The 21,135-nt window shown below is 48.8% G+C and overlaps 1 protein-coding gene across 1 annotated transcript in view; it reads left to right on the top strand.

The window, feature by feature from the left end:
* Positions 1-21,135, top strand: part of dner (delta/notch-like EGF repeat containing) — a 319,201-nt gene that overhangs the window by 229,789 nt on the left and 68,277 nt on the right. The window contains exon 6 of the mRNA XM_078201917.1: positions 3,300-3,453. Coding sequence (XP_078058043.1) covers positions 3,300-3,453 — 154 coding nt within the window. The remainder of the gene's footprint in view (positions 1-3,299; positions 3,454-21,135) is intronic.

The raw sequence follows: 21,135 nt of genomic DNA, 5'->3' as shown, positions 1-21,135 counted from the left end.
ACAACAGCGGATCTAACCATCGTCCCTTGACATCAAATGGCATTACCATTGCTGAATCCCTCCACTAGCAACATCTTAGGGTTTACCATTGTCCAGAAACTGAACTGGACTCCATCTCCTGACTCCCCAAAACCTGACTACAACCTACAAGGCACAAGTCAATAGTGTGATGGAATAGTATCCCCTTGCCTGGATGACCGCAGCTCCAACAACACTCAAGACGCTCGTCATCATCCAGGGCAAAGCAGCCCGCTTGATTGGCACTCCATCCACAAGCATTCATTCCCTCCACTACTGAAGCATAGTAGCAGGTGTGTGTGCCATCTACAAGATGCACTGCAGAAACTCACCAATGTTCCTTAGACAGCATCTTCCAAAACCATGACCCCAACCATCTAGAAAGATAAGGGCTGCAGATTCATGGGAACACCAGCATCTGAAAGTCCCCCTCCAAGCCACTCTGACTTGGAAATATATCACCATTCCTTCACTGTCACTGGGTCAAAATCCTGGAATTTCCCCCCAAATAGCGGGTGTACCTGCACCACATGGACTGCAGCACTTCAAGAAGGCAGCTTCTCCAGGGAAATTAGGAATGGGCAGAGCCCACATCCCTTGAATTATTAAAAACAAATTATTTGACACTGACAATGGATTACAAGGAGAAGCTGCAGGTCCAAAGGTTTGTCTTCTCTGTTGACACTTGCTACTGAACTTTCCAATGATGGGTAGATTATCCATTCTACGCAACAGGAGAGTAATGTATCGAGGGAGTTGGCAGGATTGGGAGATCAGTTACTGCACCCATTTTCTACTGGACCACAGTTGTGAGGATGATGACTTAGGTGTGCTTATGCTCATTTTATGCCCCAGCCTGATTTCAATCTCAAGAGTTGATGCAAATTAACGATTTGCCTAATCCTGTCGGATTTTGCTGCGTTTGCTATTGTTTCTTGTGATCCTCTTTGAAATAAGTGTGTTGTCCAAAGGGAGCAATCTGTCAGTAATGCAGCAGCAGCAATATCGCCTGGTACCCTCCCTGTCGCTGTGTGACTATACAGTACAATAAGTTTATTTATGAGTGTCACAAGTAGGCTTACATTAACACTGCAATGAAGGTACTGTGAAAATCCCCTAGACACTCCGGTGCCTGTTCAGGTACACTGAGGGAGAATTTATCATGGCCAATGTACCTAATCAGCACGTCTTTGGACTGTGGGAGGAAACTGTGTTGAAGATCTCAGCAGTTTCCTTGATTCTTCTCAAGTTCTAACTAAGAATGAGCATAGCCTGGGAGAGGAACAAAGCGAAAAGTCACCAAATGTCATAGCTCAAACCGATATAGTGACAGCATTCGAAACATGATGAGATAAATCCTAATAGATACCTGCTGGCACAGTGGTTAGCACTGCTGCCTCACAGCGCCAGGGACTCGGGTTTGGGTCACTGTCTGTGTGCAGTTTGCACATTCTCCCCTTGTTGACATGGGTTTCCTCCGGGTGCTCCGGTTTCCTCCCACAGTTCTAAAATGTGCATGTTAGGTGGATTGGCCATGTTAAATTGACCCTGAGTGTCAGGGGGGCTAGCTAGGGTAAATGCATGGGGATAGTGCCTGGGTGGAATTATGGTTGTTACAGACTCAATGGGCCGAATGGCCTCCTTCTGCATTGTAGGATTCTATGATTCTATGAATTTATACAACATTTACCTGTGATGTAAATGCTTATACGATCTTAGCTGTGCCTGAGAGTCGGCCTCCACTGAAATATTTGAGTGCTCCCATCATAATTCCGAAGCTCGATATTGCATTTTAATCAGGAGAAAAATAAGTTTATTTACACACAGAGACTGGACTCAGCCATTCAACCCCCAAGTCGATTCCACCATTCAAGGAGATATGCCTGATCTGATCCGTATCTTATCTCTATCCAGCCGCCTTGGCTCCATATCCTTTTATACCTTTTTGGTCCTACACTTCTGCCAGTCTTTCTCGGAAAAAGTGTTTCTGTTGGGGTCCATTCGTTTCTTCGAATAGACGAGGGGACAGCACTGATACAAGTTTTAAAATGGTTTTCTTTTATTGAACTGAACTTATTATTAACATGACCAAAAAAAAAGTGAATTTGGAGACTGGCTTCTACTGCCAGCCCCTGTGCTGAATTTGAACACACTGAACAGATCTCGAAAACAAACTGAAAAACACACACTACTATATTTCAACCATTACCTCGTTACTGGAAGTGTCCTTCGCAGGCTGTCTCCAACTTAGAAAAACAATCCTTGCAGCTGCTGCTGTGCTGTTGTTTGCCTGTACTGTGTACCCTTCAGGAATGCAGTCAATTTTTAGCTAACCGTTAGCCTTCTGATTCTACATGTAGTCAAGTTAGCAGAGTTAGTTGCATAGGCAGAAATATCTTAAAATGAAGTCTTTGCATAGACTGAAGCAAACAGGGCTAAACATACATAGGATCTCTCAGTTTCTTGACTTCTCTGCTGAATGACCTGGTTCTGTTTTTAAGGTTTATGCTGCTTTGTCCTGGATAACTCCTACCTAAAGAAAAATGTTTCTCTCCACCCTTTATCAACTCCTTTCAGAATTTAAAAACCCTGCACCTGAATACAGGAGGAAAGTTCCACGGATGCTGGAAATCTGAAATTTAAAAAAACAGAAATCGCTGAAAATACTGAACAGATTTGGCTGCCTCTGTGGTCCGAGAAACAGAGTTAGCGTTTCAGATTTGCGACCTTTTAAGATAAAAATGTCACAAACCCGTGACATTAGCTCTTTTCTCTCTCCACCTATGTAAGATTTCCCTGCTGAGTATTTTGAGCATTTTCAGGTTTTTCTTTCAGTGCCTTTTTGCTTCCTGGTTTGCCGTCTGTGAGAATGCTTCAAGGTGATTGGCTGTTTACCTTGCATGATGGCATCATAATTGCTGCATGCCTGGGGATCCTCTTGATTCGGAGGCCAGATTCAAACTGACATCGGGAAAGGGGAATTCCGTGCCACAGAAATTGCCAGACCAGCTGAGGGGTGGCTTTCTTCGAGGTCAGTGGCAACTACCATGGCTTCACCTTTAACCGGAAAATCCGAGTCATGCGTTCTAAGATGCAGTGCCCAGAACAGTGCTGTCCTCCAGATGTGACCTAACCAGGTTTTGAATAGCTGTAGCAAAATGCCTTCCTCGTTATATTCTATTCCACTCATTATAAATGCTGCAATCATTAACGAGTCATTTTGATTATCTTTGTATCTGGCTGCTACTTTTAGTTTAACATTTTTGCATGTGTATTTATAGATAACCTTCTACTGTGACTGTGAGGAGGGACACATTGGGCTTTTCTGTGAAGAATTTGATGGCTGCCATAGCAACCAGTGTCAAAACAACGGAACATGTTTGGACATTAAACAGGGAAATAATGAGAAGAACTTCACCTGTGTCTGCTCACCAGGTATGTTTAATACATGTGTCAGGCCTGTGATCACCAGGACGACTGATGCAAGGTTGTTCATTTTCTTTTGGTCTGCTCATGGCTCTGTTGTCCAATTTGTGAAACCCGGTGTTCCACCAACAACTTTAGCTTGCGTAAGGCCTATTAACGTGGCAAATCATCTCGAGGCACTTCAGAAACAGGGAGCTGTTAATGGACGCTGAGTATGAATTGTCAGAGGATTAGGGGAGGTATCGGAAGGCATGGTCAACAATGTAGATCATGAGGAGCATTAGGGAAATGGGGAGAGATGCAGCAAGCTCCAGGAGATTGGGAAGGAAAGGTCAGAGGGCAGAGTGATTGAAAATTTCGCCATGGTGGGTGGAGCAGAGGAAAATAGCCAGCACACAGTTCCACACTCAGATTAAGAACTGGGATAGAGGGTGTGGTGAACCATCGTTGGTTCACCACTGGGGTTGTTATTGTGTTGTTGTTATGGGGGTTGTACTATGTTGTTGGGTTAGGGTGTTTACCTGTCCTAAGTGTTATCATGGCACACTCCAGTGGGGTCCCGCCTCCGGTGGCAGGGTATAAGACCCCCTGCTCCGGCAGGACCCCTTCAGTCTGAACGGGTGAATTTGTGTTAGTAGTTTCATTGTTAATGTATTAAAGCCTTCAGTACTAAAGCCTTGTTTCCGGGTGCTCATTGAGGTGCATCAATTTAATACATTAACTGAGAATATGGAACAGATCCTAAAACCGGATCGTCTGACACTGGACCCACGTGCGGTCGGTGCAGCTAACACATTCGAACATTGGTGGAAGTGCTTCGAGGACTACCTGGCAGCCTCGGTAGCTATCACTACGGACAGTGATAGACTCCAGGTCTTCCACGCGAGGGTAAGCGACACGATTTACCTAGCCATTCGTGCAGCTTCCACTTACCAGGGTGCCGTCGAGCTCCTAAAGAATAGGTACATTACGCCACCCAACGAGATTCACGCTCGTTATCTCCTCGCTACACGACGTCGGCAGTCGGGCGAGACCATAGAAGATTATGCCAATGAGCTCCTGCAGCTTGCCAGGGGTTGTGACTGTAAGGACGTCTCTGCCGAGCAGTACATGTACGACCTCGCCCGAGACGCGTTCGTAGCAGGGGTAGGGTCCTCGTACATCAGACTTAAATTATTAGAAAAGGGGAAACTCAACTTGACCCAGGCAATGGGGATGGCCGTGAGGTTGGAGGCGGCGTCGAAGAGCTTGGCGCTGTACCCCGAGGACCACGTGCAGTCAACGTGGTTGGAGCAAGCTCTGCTCCCTCCTCGCCCCGCGAACCCGCGCTCCCAGATCGATTCGACGACGGCGGCAGCTCCAGGTGGCCAGCGATGCTATTTTTGCGGTGGGGCCAAGCATCCACGGCAGCAGTGTCCGGCAAGAACGGCAATCTGCAGCCAGTGCGGTAAAAAAGGCCACTACGGCAAAGTCTGCAGGTCCAAACCTAAAAACGGCAGTGCAGCTTGTAACCCTCCAAAACGGAGACCATCTCCTTCGGCGTTGCAGTACCCACGAGGTTCGACCACGTGCGATCTCAGGACGGCGCCATCGTGGCAAACAGAGGAGGAGGAAGACCACCAGGAGTCGCTGCGCTTGGAGCCCTCGGCCACATGCGATTCATGGGGGCGGCCATCATGGTCCACGACGACTAGGAGCGACCAGCAGGGGTCCTCAGCATCCACATCGGCAGCATGCAGCAGCGACCAGCAGGGGTCCTCAGCATCCACATCGGCAGCATGCAGTGACGCCCAGGGGCCAACGGTGGCGTCGATCTCTCTGGATCAGACCAGGCATTACAGACTGGAACATTCTATGATGGAGGTAAAGGTTAGTGGCAGAACTGTGAATTGTCTGTTTGACAGTGGGAGCACCGAAAGTTTCATACACCCTGAAACTGCTAAAAGGTGTGGACTCCGGGTTCTCCCTGCCAAACAGACCATTTCCATGGCATCACAGTCCCGGTCTGTACCGATCCAAGGACGATGTATGGTAACTCTTGAGGTACAGGGCACAGTTTACGAGCAATACAGGCTCCTTGTGTTACCTCACCTTTGCGCGCCAATTCTCCTCGGACTAAACTTTATGGTCCACATGAAGAATGTGATCCTACAGTACGGTGGGCCACTCCCTTCACTGGCCGTAGGGAACCAGCCGCAGCCTCCAAATTGCCCAAAGCGCCCCGCGTGCAATCTATCCACCCTGAAGATCACGACACCATCCCTTTTTAAAAATCTGGTACCTGGCTGCAAGCCCATCGCTACTAAAAGTAGGCGTTACAGCGCTGAGGACCGGATCTTTATTAGATCTGAGGTTCAGCGGCTCCTCAAGGAAGGGATCATACAGGCCAGTGCTAGTCCGTGGAGAGCGCAGGTCGTGGTAGTCAAAAGCGGGAACAAACCTCGGATGGTCATCGACTATAGTCAGACCATTAATAGATACACGCAGCTGGATGCGTATCCTCTCCCGCGCATTTCTGATATGGTCAATCAGATTGCGCAGTACCGAGTGTTTTCTACCATAGACCTTAAGTCCGCCTACCATCAACTCCCCATCCGCCCAGAGGACCGACAATATACGGCCTTTGAGGCGGATGGTCGTCTATACCAATTCCTCAGGGTTCCATTTGGTGTCACCAATGGGGTCTCGGTCTTCCAGCGTGCTATGGACCGAATGGTGGACCAGAACGGGTTGCGGGCTACCTTCCCGTACCTGGATAACGTCACCATCTGCGGCCATGACCAGCAGGACCATGACACGAATCTCCAACACTTTCTGCGCACTGCATCTCGCCTGAATCTGACCTATAACAGGGAGAAGTGCGTATTCCGTACGCGTAAGTTAGCCATCCTCGGATACGTGGTGGAAAACGGGGTCATTGGCCCTGATCCAGACCGTATGCGCCCACTCACTGAACTTCCCTTGCCCGCTAGCACGAAAGCACTCAGGAGATGCCTCGGGTTCTTTTCGTACTATGCACAGTGGGTCCCCAACTATGCGGACAAAGCTCGTCCGCTCATTAAGTCCACGACCTTCCCACTTACGCCGGAGGCCCAATTGGCCTTCAAGGTTTTGAAAAGCGACATTTCGAAAGCCACGATGCACGCGGTGGATGAATCCATCCCTTTCCAGGTGGAGAGTGATGCATCTGACTTCGCCCTAGCCGCCACACTAAACCAGGCAGGCAGGCCCGTCGCGTTTTTTTCCCGCACCCTTCAGGGCCCAGAAATTCGGCACTCAGCGGTGGAAAAGGAGGCTCAGGCCATTGTGGAGGCAGTCAGACACTGGCGCCATTACCTGGCAGGTAAGCGGTTCACCCTGATCACGGATCAACGATCCGTGGCGTTTATGTTTAGTAACACGCAGAGGGGCAAGATCAAGAACGATAAGATCTTGCGGTGGAGAATTGAGCTCTCCACCTATAATTACGATATTATGTATCGTCCAGGGAAGCTCAATGAGCCCTCGGATGCCCTCTCGCGCGGAACATGCGCCATCATGCAGGAGGACCGCTTGAAGGCTCTCCACAATGATCTGTGTCATCCTGGAGTCACCAGACTCTACCACTTCATAAAAACCCGCAACCTACCCTACTCGGTGGAGGAGGTCAGGTCAGTTACTAGAAGTTGTCGGATTTGCGCAGAATGCAAACCACACTTTTATCGACCAGACCGGGCACATTTGGTCAAGGCCACTCGCCCTTTTGAGAGGCTGAGTGTGGATTTTAAGGGCCCCCTTCCCTCAACGGATCGGAATGTCTATTTTCTCAACATAATAGACGAATATTCCCGGTTTCCGTTTGTTTTCCCCTGTGCGGACACGTCAACTGCCACCGTCATCAAGGTTTTCAGTGAACTTTTTACCCTGTTCGGGTACCCCTGCTATATTCATAGCGACAGGGGCTCGTCGTTCATGAGCAACGACTTGAGGCAATTCCTGCTCTCATTCGGGATTGCCTCTAGTAGAACCACGAGCTACAACCCTAGGGGTAACGGACAGGTGGAAAGGGAGAATGCTACAGTCTGGAAGGCTGTCCTACTGGCACTGAAATCCAGGGGCCTTCCAGTCTCCCGGTGGCAGGAGGTCCTTCCAAATGCGCTCCATTCTATCCGCTCCCTCCTGTGTACGGCAACCAATGCTACTCCCCACGAGAGGATGTTCTCATTCCCTCGGAAGTCGTCCTCGGGGACCTCATTGCCAGCCTGGTTGACGTACCCAGGACCCGTCCTTCTGCGGCGCCATGTGAGGGCTCGCAAGTCCGACCCCTTGGTCGAACCGGTCCAACTCCTCCACGCCAACCCTCAGTATGCCTATGTGGCATATCCTGACGGGCGAGAGGACACTGTCTCCATTAGAGACCTGGCGCCCGCAGGGGACGTAGCAACCCCTGTCGCTCCTATTCCCCCAGTCACAAATCCACTACTCCTCATTACTTCCCCAGACGTGGCGCGGTCAGCACCGGGACCAGTGCATAACACTTTTACTCCCATGTACAGCTTGCCTGAGACTCGGAGATCGGCGCCACCATCATCACCACCACCACCACTACCACCAAACGTTCCAGGATCCCCTGCATCATCGCCTCACCAGGGCCGGCCGGCCCGGGAGTCCTTGAAGGGACAGCCACACGTTACTTGGAGAGAACCACTACAAGCACCTGCTCCGGTTTCGCAACCGGTGTTGAGAAGATCGCAGCGTCGGTGTGGTCCTCCAGACCGTCTGGACTTGTGAATCCTGTTATTTTTTTTTTGTCATTGTCTGTTTTCATCCACCCCGCCACCTTTGGTTCCTAAAGGAGGGGTGAATGTGGTGAACAATCGTTGGTTCACCACTGGGGTTGTTATTGTGTTGTTGTTATGGGGGTTGTACTATGTTGTTGGGTTAGGGTGTTTACCTGTCCTAAGTGTTATCATGGCACACTCCAGTGGGGTCCCGCCTCCGGTGGCAGGGTATAAGACCCCCTGCTCCGGCAGGACCCCTTCAGTCTGAACGGGTGAATTTGTGTTAGTAGTTTCATTGTTAATGTATTAAAGCCTTCAGTACTAAAGCCTTGTTTCCGGGTGCTCATTGAGGTGCATCAGAGGGCAGGAGGAGGCTGCGGTAGGGGAGTGTAGAAGCCATAGAGGAACATAGAATCATAGAATTTACAGTGCAGAAGGAGGCCATTCGGCCCATCGAGTCTGCACCGACCACAATCCCAACCAGGCCCTATTCCCAGAAGCCCCCATATTTACCCTAGCTAGCCCCCCTGACACTAGGGTTAATTTAGCAAGGCCAATCTTTGGACTCATCTTTGGACTGTGGGAGGAACTGGGGCACCCAGAAGAGACCTACGCAGACACGGGGAGAATGTGTAAACTCCACACAGACAGTCACCCGAGGCCAGAATTGAACCGGGTCCCTGGTGCTGTGAGGGAGCAGTGCTAACCACTGTGTCACCGTGCCACAAATGCTTAACAAAGGATGCAGTTTGACATCAATGATCTTCATACCTCTCTTTCTGTCGAACTTTAAATGTGGTGGGTGGAATTCTGGGATTCCTGCCCCATTCCAGTTTTCAGGAAGTTTGAGCGGCGTGGGCTATCTAGATAACTAGTAGAGTTGACAAGGGGGAACCAGTCGATGTGGATTGTTTGGACTTTGAGAAAGCGTTTGAAGAAGTCCCACACAAGAAATTATCGTGTAAGATTAAAGCGCACGCGATTGGGGGAAATGTACTGAGATGGATAGAAAACTGGGACCCTTGCTGTTTGTCATTTTCATAAATGACCTGGATGAGGAAGTGGAGGGATGGGTTGGTAAGTTTGCTGACGACACCAAGGTAGGTGGTGTTGTGGATAGTTTGGAGGGATGTCAGAAGTTGCAGCGAGACATAGATAGAATGCAAGACTGGGCGGAGAAGTGGCAGATGGACTTCAACCCGGATAAGTGTGTAGTGATCCATTTTGGCAGATCCAATGGGATGAAGCAGCAGTATAATATGAAGGGTACCATTCTTAGCAGTGTAGAGGATCAGAAGGACCTTGGGGTCCGGGTCCATAGGACTCTTAAATCGGCCTCGCAGGTGGAGGATGCGGTCAAGAAGGCGTACGGAGTACTAGCCTTCATTAATCGAGGGATTGAGTTTAGGAGTCGGGAGATAATGCTGCAGCTTTATAGGACCCTGGTTAGACCCCACTTGGAGTACTGCGCGCAGTTCTGGTCACCTCATTATAGGAAAGATGTTGAAGCCATTGAAAGGGTGCAGAGGAGATTTACAAGGATGTTGCCTGGATTGGGGGGCATGCCTTATGAGGATAGGTTGAGGGAGCTTGGTCTCTTCTCCCTGGAGAGACGAAGGATGAGAGGTGACCTGATAGAGGTTTACAAGATGTTGAGAGGTCTGGATAGGGTAGACTCTCAGAGGCTATTTCCAAGGGCTGAAATGGTTGCTACGAGAGGACACAGGTTTAAGGTGCTGGGGGGTAGGTACAGAGGAGATGTCAGGGGTAAGTTTTTCACTCAGAGGGTGGTGGGTGAGTGGAATCGGCTGACGTCGGTGGTGGTGGAGGCAAACTCGTTGGGGTCTTTTAAGAGACTTCTGGATGAGTACATGGGATTTAATGGGATTGAGGGCTATAGATAGGCCTAGAGGTAGGGATATGATCAGCGCAACTTGTGGGCCGAAGGGCCTGTTTGTGCTGTGACTTTCTATGTTCTATGTTCTAAAACTGATTTGCAGAGAGGAAACAAAGAGTAGGAATAAATGGGTCCTTTTCAAATGAGCAGGCATTAACTAGTGGGGTGATCCAGGGATCGGTGCTGGGACCCCAGCTATCCACAATATATATTAATGAGTTGGATGAGGAAACATCTCAAAGTTTGCAGATGATATCAAGTTGGGTGGGAGGGTAAACTGTGACGAGGATGCAGAGATCCTTCAGCATGATCTGGACAGGTTGGGTGAGTGGGCAAATCAATGGCAGATGCAGTATAATTTGGATAAATGTGAGGTTATTCACTTTGGAAGCAAAAACAAGAAGGCAGATTACTACCTGAATGGCTGTAAATTGGGAGAGAGGAGTGTGCGGTGGGACCTGGGTGTCCTTGTGCAACAGTCACTGAAGGTAAGCATGCAGGTGCAGCAGGCAGTAAAGAAGGCAAATGGTATATTGGTCTTCATTGTGAGAGGTTTCGAGTACAGGAGCAGGGATGTGTTGTTGCAATTATACAGGGCCTCGGTGAGGCCACACCTAGAGTTTTATGTACAGTTTTGATCTCCTTTTCTGAGGAAGGATGTTCTTGCTCTCGAGGGAGTGCAGCGAAGGTTTACCAGGCTGATTCCAGGGATGGCGTGACTGATGTATGAGGAGAGATTGACTAGGTTAGGATTGTTTTCGCTGGAGTTCAGACGAATGAAGGGGGATCTCATAGAGACTTATAAAATGCTGATAGGGCTAGACAGGGTAGATGCAGGGAGGATGTTCCCGATGGTGGGGGAGTCCAGAATCAGGGGCCACAGTCTGAGGATTCAGGGTAGACCATTTAGGACAGAGATGAGGAGACATTTCTTCACCCAAAGAGTGGTGAGCCTGTGGAATTCATTACCACAGGAAGTAGTTGATGCCAAAACATTGAATGTATTCAAGAGGCGGCTGGATATAGCTCTTGGGGCGAATGGGATCAAAGGTTATGGGGAAAAAGCAGGATTAGGCTATTGAGTTGGATGATCAGCCATGATCGTGATGAATGGCGGAGCAGGCTCGAAGGGCAAAATGGCCTCCTCCTGCTCCTATCTTCTATGTTACTATGTTTTTATATGGGTGCGAGTAGCCAACCCGCATGCAGCATTCCCACCCTTACCAGCTCCATTGCGAGGGTGGGCATTTCAAAGCTCCCCCCCAAACCACTCCCCACTACTTTGATGGGGTTTGGCCCATTCAGCCAATGGGGCATGGTTCACTGCTCCTCAGAGCAGTCATGAGCATGAGAAATCCAATCCTGAGTCAACAAACAGAAAGCGTAATTTAGCATGCCCTTTGAAACTCATTGGTCCACTAACCTTCCCATAAATGTGTTTAATTTATTATTGTCACATGGATGCAGGGGGAGATAGCCAATTGGATACAAAATTGGCTTGATCACAGAAGACTGAGGGAGGTTGTAGAGGGTTGTTTTTCAAACTCGAGGCCTGTGACCAGCGGTGTGCCTCAGGGATTGGTCCACTGTTATTTGTCATTTATATTAATGATTTGGATGAGAATTTAGGAAGCATAGTTCGTAAGTTTGCAGATGACCCCAAGATTGGTGGCATAGTGGACAGTGAAAAAGGTTATCTAGGATTGCAATGGGATCTTGATCAATTGGGCCAGTGGGCAGATGGAGTTTAATTTAGATAAATGCATTTTGGTAGATCAAACCAGGGCAGGACTATTCAATTAATTATAGGGCATTGGGGAGAGTTATAGAACAAAGAGATCTAGGAGTACAGGTTCATAGCTCCTTGAAAGTGGAGTCACAGATGGTGAAGAAGGCATTCGGCTTGCTTAGTTTCATTTGTCAGAACATTGAATACAGGAGTTGGGACATCTTTTTGAAGTTGTACAAGACATTGGTAAGGCCATACTTGGAATACTGTGTACAGTTCTGGTCACCCTATTATAGAAATGATATTATTAAACTACAAAGAGTGCAGAAAATATTTACTCGGATGCAACTGGGACTTGATAGTTTGAGTTATAAGGAGAGGCTGGATAGACTGGGACTTTTTTCCCTGGAGTGTCGGAGATTTAGGGGTGATCTTATAGAGGTCTATAAAATAATGAGCGACATAGATCAGCTAGATAGTCAACATCTTTTCCCAACAGTAGTGAGTCTAAAACTAGAGAGCATAGGCTTAAGGTGAGAGGGGAGAGATACAAAAGGGCCCAGAGGGACAGTTTTTTCACACAGAGGGTTGTGAGTGTCTGGAATGAGCTGCCAGATGTAGTAGTAGAGGCGGGTACAATTTTGTCTTTTAAAAAGCATTTAGAGTTACATGGGTAAGATGGGTATAGAGGGATATGGGCCAAATGCGGAAAATTGGGACTAGTTTAGTGGTAAAAACTGGGCGACATGGACAACTTGGGCTGAAGGGCCTGTTTCGATGCTGTTAACCTCTATGACTCTATGTATCAGTATTCAGTGAAAAGTATTGTTTCTAGTGCGCTATACAGACAAAGCATACAATTCATAGAGAAGGAAAGGAGAGGGTGCAGAATATGATGTCACAGGCACAGCTAGGGTGTAGAGAAAGATCAATTTAATATGTGGTAGGTCCATTCAAAAATCTGATGGCAGCAGGGAAGAAGTTGTTTTTGAGTCGGTTGGTATGTGGTCTCAGACTTTTCCCGATGGAAAAATGTGGAAGAGAGCATGTCCAGGGTGCATAGGATGCATGGGGTCCTTGATTATGCTGGCAGCTTTTCCGAGGCAATGGGAAGTGTAGACGGAGTCTATGAATGGGTGGCTGGTTTGCATGTTGGACTAGGCTATGTTGAGAACCCTTTGCAGTTTTTTGTGGTCTTGGCCAGAGCAGGAGCCATGCCATGTTGTGGTACATCCAGAAAGGGTGCTTTCTATGGTGCATCTGTAGAAATTGGTGAGAGGCTTAGTGGATGTGCCGAATTTCCTTAGCCTTCCAAGAAAGTAGAGATGTTGGTGGACTTTCTTAACTATAGTGTCAACGTGAAGGGACCAGGACAGGTTGTTGGTGATCAGAACACCTAGAAACTTGAAGCTGTTGACCATTTCCACTTCATCCCCGTTGATGTAGACTGGGGCATATCCTCCACTAAACTATTAATCAATCACAGTTATTCATAGTATTAATGTCAGAAGGTTTTCATTCTCTTCAGCCCTTTTAATCTTGTATAAATATGGCACTGATAAACCATATCAAAGAAAGAATAACTTATTACAAGATAATAGAGATGTCAGTCAAACAAAACTTGCATTCCCCTCTGCAGTTGTACAAAACATTTGTCAGTCTTGGAACACAGTCGAGCATTGATAATGAGGCTATATGGCAAATGTATCAACAAAAGCAGGCTGAACAGATGGCCAGATATCTGCTTTTCCAGAGGGCCTCATTATGAATGCTTGGCTGAGCACCAAGACTAACTAATGTACTTAGCTCAGAGGAGAATGTTGACACAGCTTCCAGGATGTGTAAGCTGAGTTTAATTGACAAAGTGTATTTTCAAAACTTCTGCTTATGTTGTCAGTTTCAGGATCAGTTCAAAGACTTGCCAGAGGCTCATTGTTTCTGCGCATAGTACTGGGTATATGAGGTACATGGGAATGGGGGTGAAAGGATATAAAGCGATGGAGGATAAGGGGAGCATGGAGAGGACATCAGGAGCATGGAAGATATGAGGGGGCGTGGGGGATATAGGTGAGGGGGTGAGGGATGGATGAGGGCTTGAGGACCCCACAGTAATGCTTGACAGCTAATGTCCCGGTAAATAGAGGCATGCTTTCTAATCTGCTGGCTTTCCCCTCTTCCCCCCTTTGTTGCCACTTCAGGCCTACCCTTGGAGGCACCGGGCCCACCTCCATCCTGCCCTGCCTCCCCAGAATGAAAATATAGCAGATAGCGACCTATTTAAAAGAGACAGGCTTGTGTGGACAACAACTTTCCCGACTGACGTTTCTCATCTCCTTCATGAGAATCTGACGCAATTGCCGGAACTCTACCGCCCCGCCCGCCACGGAATCAGAGCGGGCGAGGGGCCGACAACGGAAATGTCTGTTGACCCCAGGCAGGAATTTCTGGTCTTGCTTGAGCGAGGCTACAAAATCCCACCCAATATGCGGGGCATTAGGTAGACAGGGAGGGTGTGGGGGTGATCGAGGGGGGGGGCTCAAGAGGCTACCTGGCTGGAAGGACATTGAAAAGGTTGAGATAAGAAAGGTATGAGTTGGCATTTCTGCAGGGGCACCGACACGCTCGGGGCAGAAACCTCTGTTTCAGAAGTGGAAATCAGTGTAGCTGGTGGTGAACTGCACGTCGGGTTTGAGGCTCAGCACAGATTTCCTGCCGTATCTGCATCTGGAACCTTTATTGCTGCAAGCATTGCTTTTGGCACTTTCCCTGCGGCGACCGCTTTGCTCACCACTGCTGACAGAGCTGGATTTCAAAGGATTGTTTGCTTCATGTTATATCAAAAACTGTCCTTGTCAATCAGCCGCGTGTATTGGTTTGTGCTTCAGTGGATCTTCAAAGCAGTTCCGCTGCCCACTCTGTGTCGCCTTGCCACGTTTGAATAGAAGCCACCATGTAGAACCCACTCGGGAGACTTATCAACACACTCAGCACATCCGAATTTTATTAGTGCGACCCGGATAATGTTTCACTTTCCACATTTCAGCACCTCTCATAATGACGAGCAACATTTTGGATAATACGCCACGCGTCGCTCCTCGCTGTTGGTGGAGGCTGTCAATGCGACTTGTTCTCAGGGCGTCTGGTCAGGACGCAGCTTGTCACCTTGCAATGCGCTCTTCACATGCCCACGAGTAAATCACAGTAAGCAGAGTGTCCAAAGAGATAATTCAATGGCCAATCAGAAACATTTCAGCAACTTTGAGGGGAATGCGAGATTGCAATAATGAAATGTTATAAATCAGACGTTGCAGAGGTTGGAAATAAATTTTAAAGAAGAGGAAATGTTGGGAGTTATCAGTGGGTCGGGTAAAACTGGCGCGTTGAAGAGTAAACTCTTTGGGTCAGTTGTCTTTCAGCAGAACTGATGTGGGTTCAGTAGTTCCATCATTTTCTGTTTTTATTAAAAGTATGTCATTTGCATTAATAATCCTGGTAAGTCACGTTAAATGTGCAAATTGAATAGGGTGCAGGTACAGCTAATACGGCACGGTGGCACAGTGGTTAGCACTGCTGCCTCACAGCATCAGGAAACCAGGTTCAATTCCAGCCTTGGGTCACTGTCTGTGTGCAGTTTGCACGTTCTCCCCGTGTCTGCATGGGTTTCCGCCGAGTGCTCTGGTTTCCTCCCACACTCCAAAAATGTGTTAATTACGTTGATTGTCCATGGTAAATTGTCCCATGGTGTCACAATGATTGGCAGGGCAAATACGTGGGGTTACGGGGATAGGGCCTGGGTGGGATTGTTGTTGGTACAGGCTCGATGGGCCGAATGGCCTCTTTCTGCACTGTAGGGATTCTATGATTCAAGTTATTTTCAAGAAGAATCCATCTGCTAAATCTGGTCTTTCACTCTTTGGACTGACAGTTAACTTCCATACCTCAGTATTTGGAAAGCTGCCATCTTTGCAACTTACTAATATATTGCCTGTCTGGTAACGTGGGTCAGTCCAGTGCCAATGTTTGTGTGTGTGTAGGAATCACAGAGTAAATGATATATTGGCTAGCTCGAGGCTGATGTAGGTGCATTGATGGGTGAAGAGACCAATATGGGGCATAAATATAAGGCCATATATCATGTTGAAAGACAAATGAAGCAGCTGGATATTTGCTGTGTGTACAGAACTTGAAAACATGATGCCTTGAGTTAATTCAGAGCAGAGGCGGGATGCGTCACATCCTTTAAAAAGTACCAGGATGAGTACTTGGCACACCATAACATTCAAGGTTATGGGCCAAGTGCTGGCAAGTGGGATTAGGTGGGCAGGACAGGGCATTTCATGTGTCGGTGCAGACTCGATGGGCTGAAGGGCCTCTTCTGCACTGTGGTACTCTGTGATTCTGAATCCAGTGCACATGCTGCCATCGTGGTCAGTCAATGGCTGTATCATCATCCATGTTGAGGTTAATATAACAATATTTCAAGATGGCCTTTACTGGCTCTTCATCGCGTTTAACTTCTGGATGTGGCTCCCTCCGATACGCCCCAGGACCTTGTGAGGGCTTACAACTCATGCTGGTGGGGAGTCCCCGAATGCTTGCTGCCCATTCAATGCAGGAGGGTGATGATGAGTTGCAGTGAGGAAAGGGCTGTGATGCTCCACAGAGATACTGTGAATGTCTGACTCCTGTCTGGCTGCTGGAAGCTCACAGACTCCCTGTGTCTTTGTGTCATTCCAGAGCACTGATGCCCAAAGTCAGTCAACTGTCCTGATGCTGTCGCTGGGTGGGGTGGGGAGGGTTCGATTAGTGACTTCCCTGTATCATTACTGGGTCCAGTCAGTGTGAGAGAAACACATGCAATGAGATTACATCATCGCAGAGAGAGGGGATGGAGGCAGGGCTGTAAGTCCGAATGCATCCCTAATGTGAGATGTGGCATTGCTGTCACCAATCATTGGAGAGTGGGCAGCCTAAAAGTGGTTAACGAAGGTGAGTTTGAATACATACTGAGACTGACTATATCCAAACAACAGTGCTCTACATCCCTAACAGCGTCCAGGCCCACACTGTGTGACTATAAGTTCTTAACCTTCCTAATTCCACATCTAGGTGTCTCCCCAGGATCCATAGCTGAGGTTGAGGCAACGCCCTGCTGCCAGAGGCCTTGCAAGCAACCTCTGAATAGCCAGGGCCTAGCGAGGCTCTGCAAACCTGCATGTGGCACAGGTGTTGTGGTGCCACCCTGTTCTGTCTGCTGGGCTGGAAGCACCACCACCCCCCCCCCCCCCCCCGCCACCCCCCCCCCCCCCCCCCGCCACCCCCCCCCCCCCCCCCCGGTCTCTGGAACAGGTGAATCAGGTGGATTGGACCCTCCCAGGGCCTTTGGGTAAATGTCTGCCCTCCCCTCCCCCACAGCATCCAGCATCCGTGTCAGGGCTTCCTCCATGAAGCTTGAAGCTGGCTTTCTTTCTGCCTTCCTCTTAGCTAGACTGTGATCGAATGCTGTGGACTTGTTTAATGCAGTTCCCCCTTTAATTAAATTGCTCAGAGGACTCTGAGGGGAGGTTGGCGGTGGGGGGGCGGGGGGTGGGGGGGTGAGTCAGACACTACGGGCCCTATTTTACCATTTTCATTCTTAGCGCTGGGCGGACTTGAAACTGGAGTGTTTCAGATCTGACTTTTAGACCCGTTCTCTGGCGCCCCCATACACACTCTGCCTGAAAAAAATAGCAGCGATTCTGAATCGCGCTGCAGAAGCCTGTGGGCGGGGCTTAAGGCGCCCGAAACTCTGCAGCTCCGATCGGTGCCTTCAACTGCGCATGCGCAATAAAAAACTAAGATAGAGAAATGCTCCCCTGCCACATCGCTCCCGGGCCGGATAATGCCTCCCCTTGGCCCCAACAGATATTGCCCCAGCCCCACAACATTGATGACTCCCTGATGCCCCGACTCCCCCCACTACCCAGACCGATCACGGCCCTCTGCCCCCCTTCCCCCACCGATCTCAAGCAGAGTGGCAGCGGATCCTCCTTCCCCCCCCACTGATCACTCGCAGAGTGGCAGCGGACCCCCCCCCCACCGATCACACACAGAGTGGCAGCGGACCCTCTCTCCCCCCCACCGATCACACGCAGAGTGGCAGCGGACCCGCCCCCACCGATCACACCCAGAGTGGCAGTGGGCCTCCCTTCCCCCTCACTGAGCAGAGGCAGAGTGGCAGCAGACCCCCCCCCCACCACCGATCTGAGTGGAGCCATCTGACCCACCTCCCTTCCCCCCACCCCTCACCGATCTGAAACAGAGAACTACCGGAAGCTCTGAACTTACCTCCTCAGAAGCTGGAGCGCCCGAATCTGGATGGGTGAACATGGTGGTAAAAGGGGAAGTGCCGGTAAGGTTGGGCATGCAGCCCATTAAGTTAATTTAAATGCCATGCAAATGCATTTGAATTAACATTGTGCCCGTTTTGGGCGCGGTCCCAACAGCGGCCATTTTCGGCCCTTGGTAAAGGAGGAACCGGCATGGAGGCAGTCGCGGATCACGCTTTTCACCTCACACCTGACTTTACCAAGTTTTCGTGCAACTTGATGGTAAAATTAGACCCATAGTGCTTGGGCGTGGCATTATTCCCATGAAAATTGAATTTTTTTAAGTGTCTAACAATTCACTCTGAGCCAATGGGATTCACTCTGGTTTTCAAACCAGGAATGGCACCGAGCAGCATTTTGGGAAGGTTCTGCTCGATGTATGGTTCCAGTGAGTGTTTTTAAATTTTATTAAAGATGTAGCTGATGTTGAATTTATGTGATCGTATGCAACAGGTCAGGAGGCCCTGTGGCACAGTGGCAGTGTCACTCTCTCTGGATCAAAAGATAGTCTCTCCCTCTCTGGGTCAGAAGGCAGTGTCTCTTTCTCTCTGGATCCAAAGGTTCTCTCTCCCTCTCTCTCTGGACAAAAGGCAGTATCTCTCTCTCTGGACCAGAAGATGGTGTCTCTCTCTCTGGACCAGAAGGCAGTCTCTCTCTCTCTTTCTGGACCAGAAGGCGGTGTCTCTCTCTCTGGACCAGAAGGTAGTCTCTCTCTCTGTGGACCAAAAGGTGGTGTCTCTCTCTCTCTCTCTGGACCAGAAGATGGTGTCTCTCTCTCTGTGGACCAAAAGGTAGTGTCTCTCTCTCTGTGGACCAGAAGGTGGTGTCTCTCTCTCTCTCTCTGGACCAGAAGATGGTGTCTCTCTCTCTGTGGACCAGAAGGTAGTGCCTCTCTCTCTGGACCAGAAGGTAGTGTCTCTCTCTCTGTGGACCAGAAGGTAGTGCCTCTCTCTCTGGACCAGAAGGCAGTCTCTCTCTCTCTCTCTCTCTGGACCAGAAGGTAATGTTTCTCTCTCTGGACCAGAAGGTAGTGTCCCTCTCTGAGCCAGAAGGCAGTGTCTCTCTCTCTCACCTTCTACTGAATGTCAATGAGTCAAGCTATTTTCAATTTTTTTGCATCGGATTTTATTGGAATAAACAATTTCCCATTTAATCTTCCTGTACAGAATTTGTAATAACTGTGGGACTCCCTATTTACTTCCACAGAATAAAATTTAATTTGCTCCATTAGTCTCGAATATGTGAGAAAGAATAATTTTGTTTCGATAAAAAATATTGATCCCACCGTAAACATTGACTAGTGTTTCTATTTATCATCCTCAGCAACGTATAAACAGTAAATTCAGTGCCAAGTGTTATTTAGAGTCAGCAACATGTTTTAGAAGTGTAATATTTCATATAAACCACTCATTAATCAGCATTTGCAGTTCAGTGTGAGTTAGCTGTGGCCAAACGTTTCTAGTCTGAGGTCTATAGTAATCCTAATCTCGCATCAGAATCTCAGGAAAACTAGTTACACGTTCATCAAAGTATTAATGCACCCAAGTTAAAAGTGGACACATACATAGATGTTGTTCCACATTCGAACTGATGGGGGAGAACCTTGTAGTATCTGGGAACATAGGAGCAGGAGTAGGCCTTTCAGCCCATCAAGCTCATCAGTAAAGTGATGGAAGGGAGTCATCAACAGTGCTATCAAGCAGCACCTGCTCAGCAATAACCTGCTCAGTGACGCCCAGTTTGGGTTTTGCCAGGGTCACTCAGCTCCTGACCTCATTACAGCCTTGGTTCAAACATGGACAAAACAGCTGAATTCAAGAGGTGAGGTGAGAATGACAGCCCTTGACATCAAGGCCGCATTCGACCGAGTGTGGCATCAAGGAGCCCTAGTGAAACTGGAATCAATGGGTATCAGGGAGCAAACTCTCCGCTGGTACATAGGAAAATGGTTGTGGTTGTGGAGGGTCAGTCATCTCAGCTCCAGGAATCTCTGCAGGGGTCCCTCAGGGTAGTGTCCTAGGCCCAACAATCTTCAGCTGATTCATCAATGACCTTCCCTCCATCATAAGGTCAGAAGTGGGGATGTTCACCGATGATTGCACAATGTTCATTCATGACTCCTCAGATACTGAACAGTCCATGTTCAGATGCAACAAGATCTGGACATTATCCAGGCTTGGGCTGACAAGTGGCAAGTAACGTTCGTACCATACAAATGCCAGGCAATGACCATCACCAATAAGAGACACTCTAACCACCGCCCCTTCACATTCAATGGTGTTAAAATCACTGAATCCCCCATTGACCAGAAACTCAACTGGACTCACCACATAAAAAAACTGTGGCTACAAGAGCAGTCCAGAGGCTAGAAATACTGCAACAAGTCACCTCCTGACTCTCCAAAGCCTATCCACCATCTACAAGGCACAAGTCAGGAGTGTGATGGAATACTCCCCACTTGCCTGGATGGGTGCAGCTCCAACAACACTCAAGAAGCTTGACACCATCCAGGACAAAGCAGCCCACTTGATTGGCACCACATCTACAAACATCCACTCCCTCCACCACCGACGCTCAGTAGCAGCAGTGTGTACTATCTACAAGATGCACTGCACCAATTCACCAAAGATCCTTAGACAGCACCTTCTAAACCCACGACCACTTCCATCGAGAAGGATAAGGGCGGCAGATACATGGGAACACCGCCACCTGCAAGTTCCCCTCCAAGCCACTCACCATCCTGACTTGGAAATATATCGCCGTTCCTTCGCAGTCGCTGAGTCAAAATCCTGGAATTCCCTCCCTAACGGCATTGTGGGTCAACCCACAGCACATGGACTGCAGCGATTCAAGAAGGCAGCTCACCACCACCTTCTCAAGGGCAACTAGGGATGGGCAATAAAGGCTGGCCAGCCAACAACACCCATGTCCCACAAA

Source organism: Mustelus asterias, chromosome 3 (genome assembly GCF_964213995.1).
Source record: "Mustelus asterias chromosome 3, sMusAst1.hap1.1, whole genome shotgun sequence".
Taxonomy (NCBI): Eukaryota; Metazoa; Chordata; class Chondrichthyes; order Carcharhiniformes; family Triakidae; genus Mustelus; species Mustelus asterias.
The sequence above is the reverse complement of the archived record's forward strand: the minus strand, read 5'-3'. Positions and strand labels throughout refer to the sequence as shown.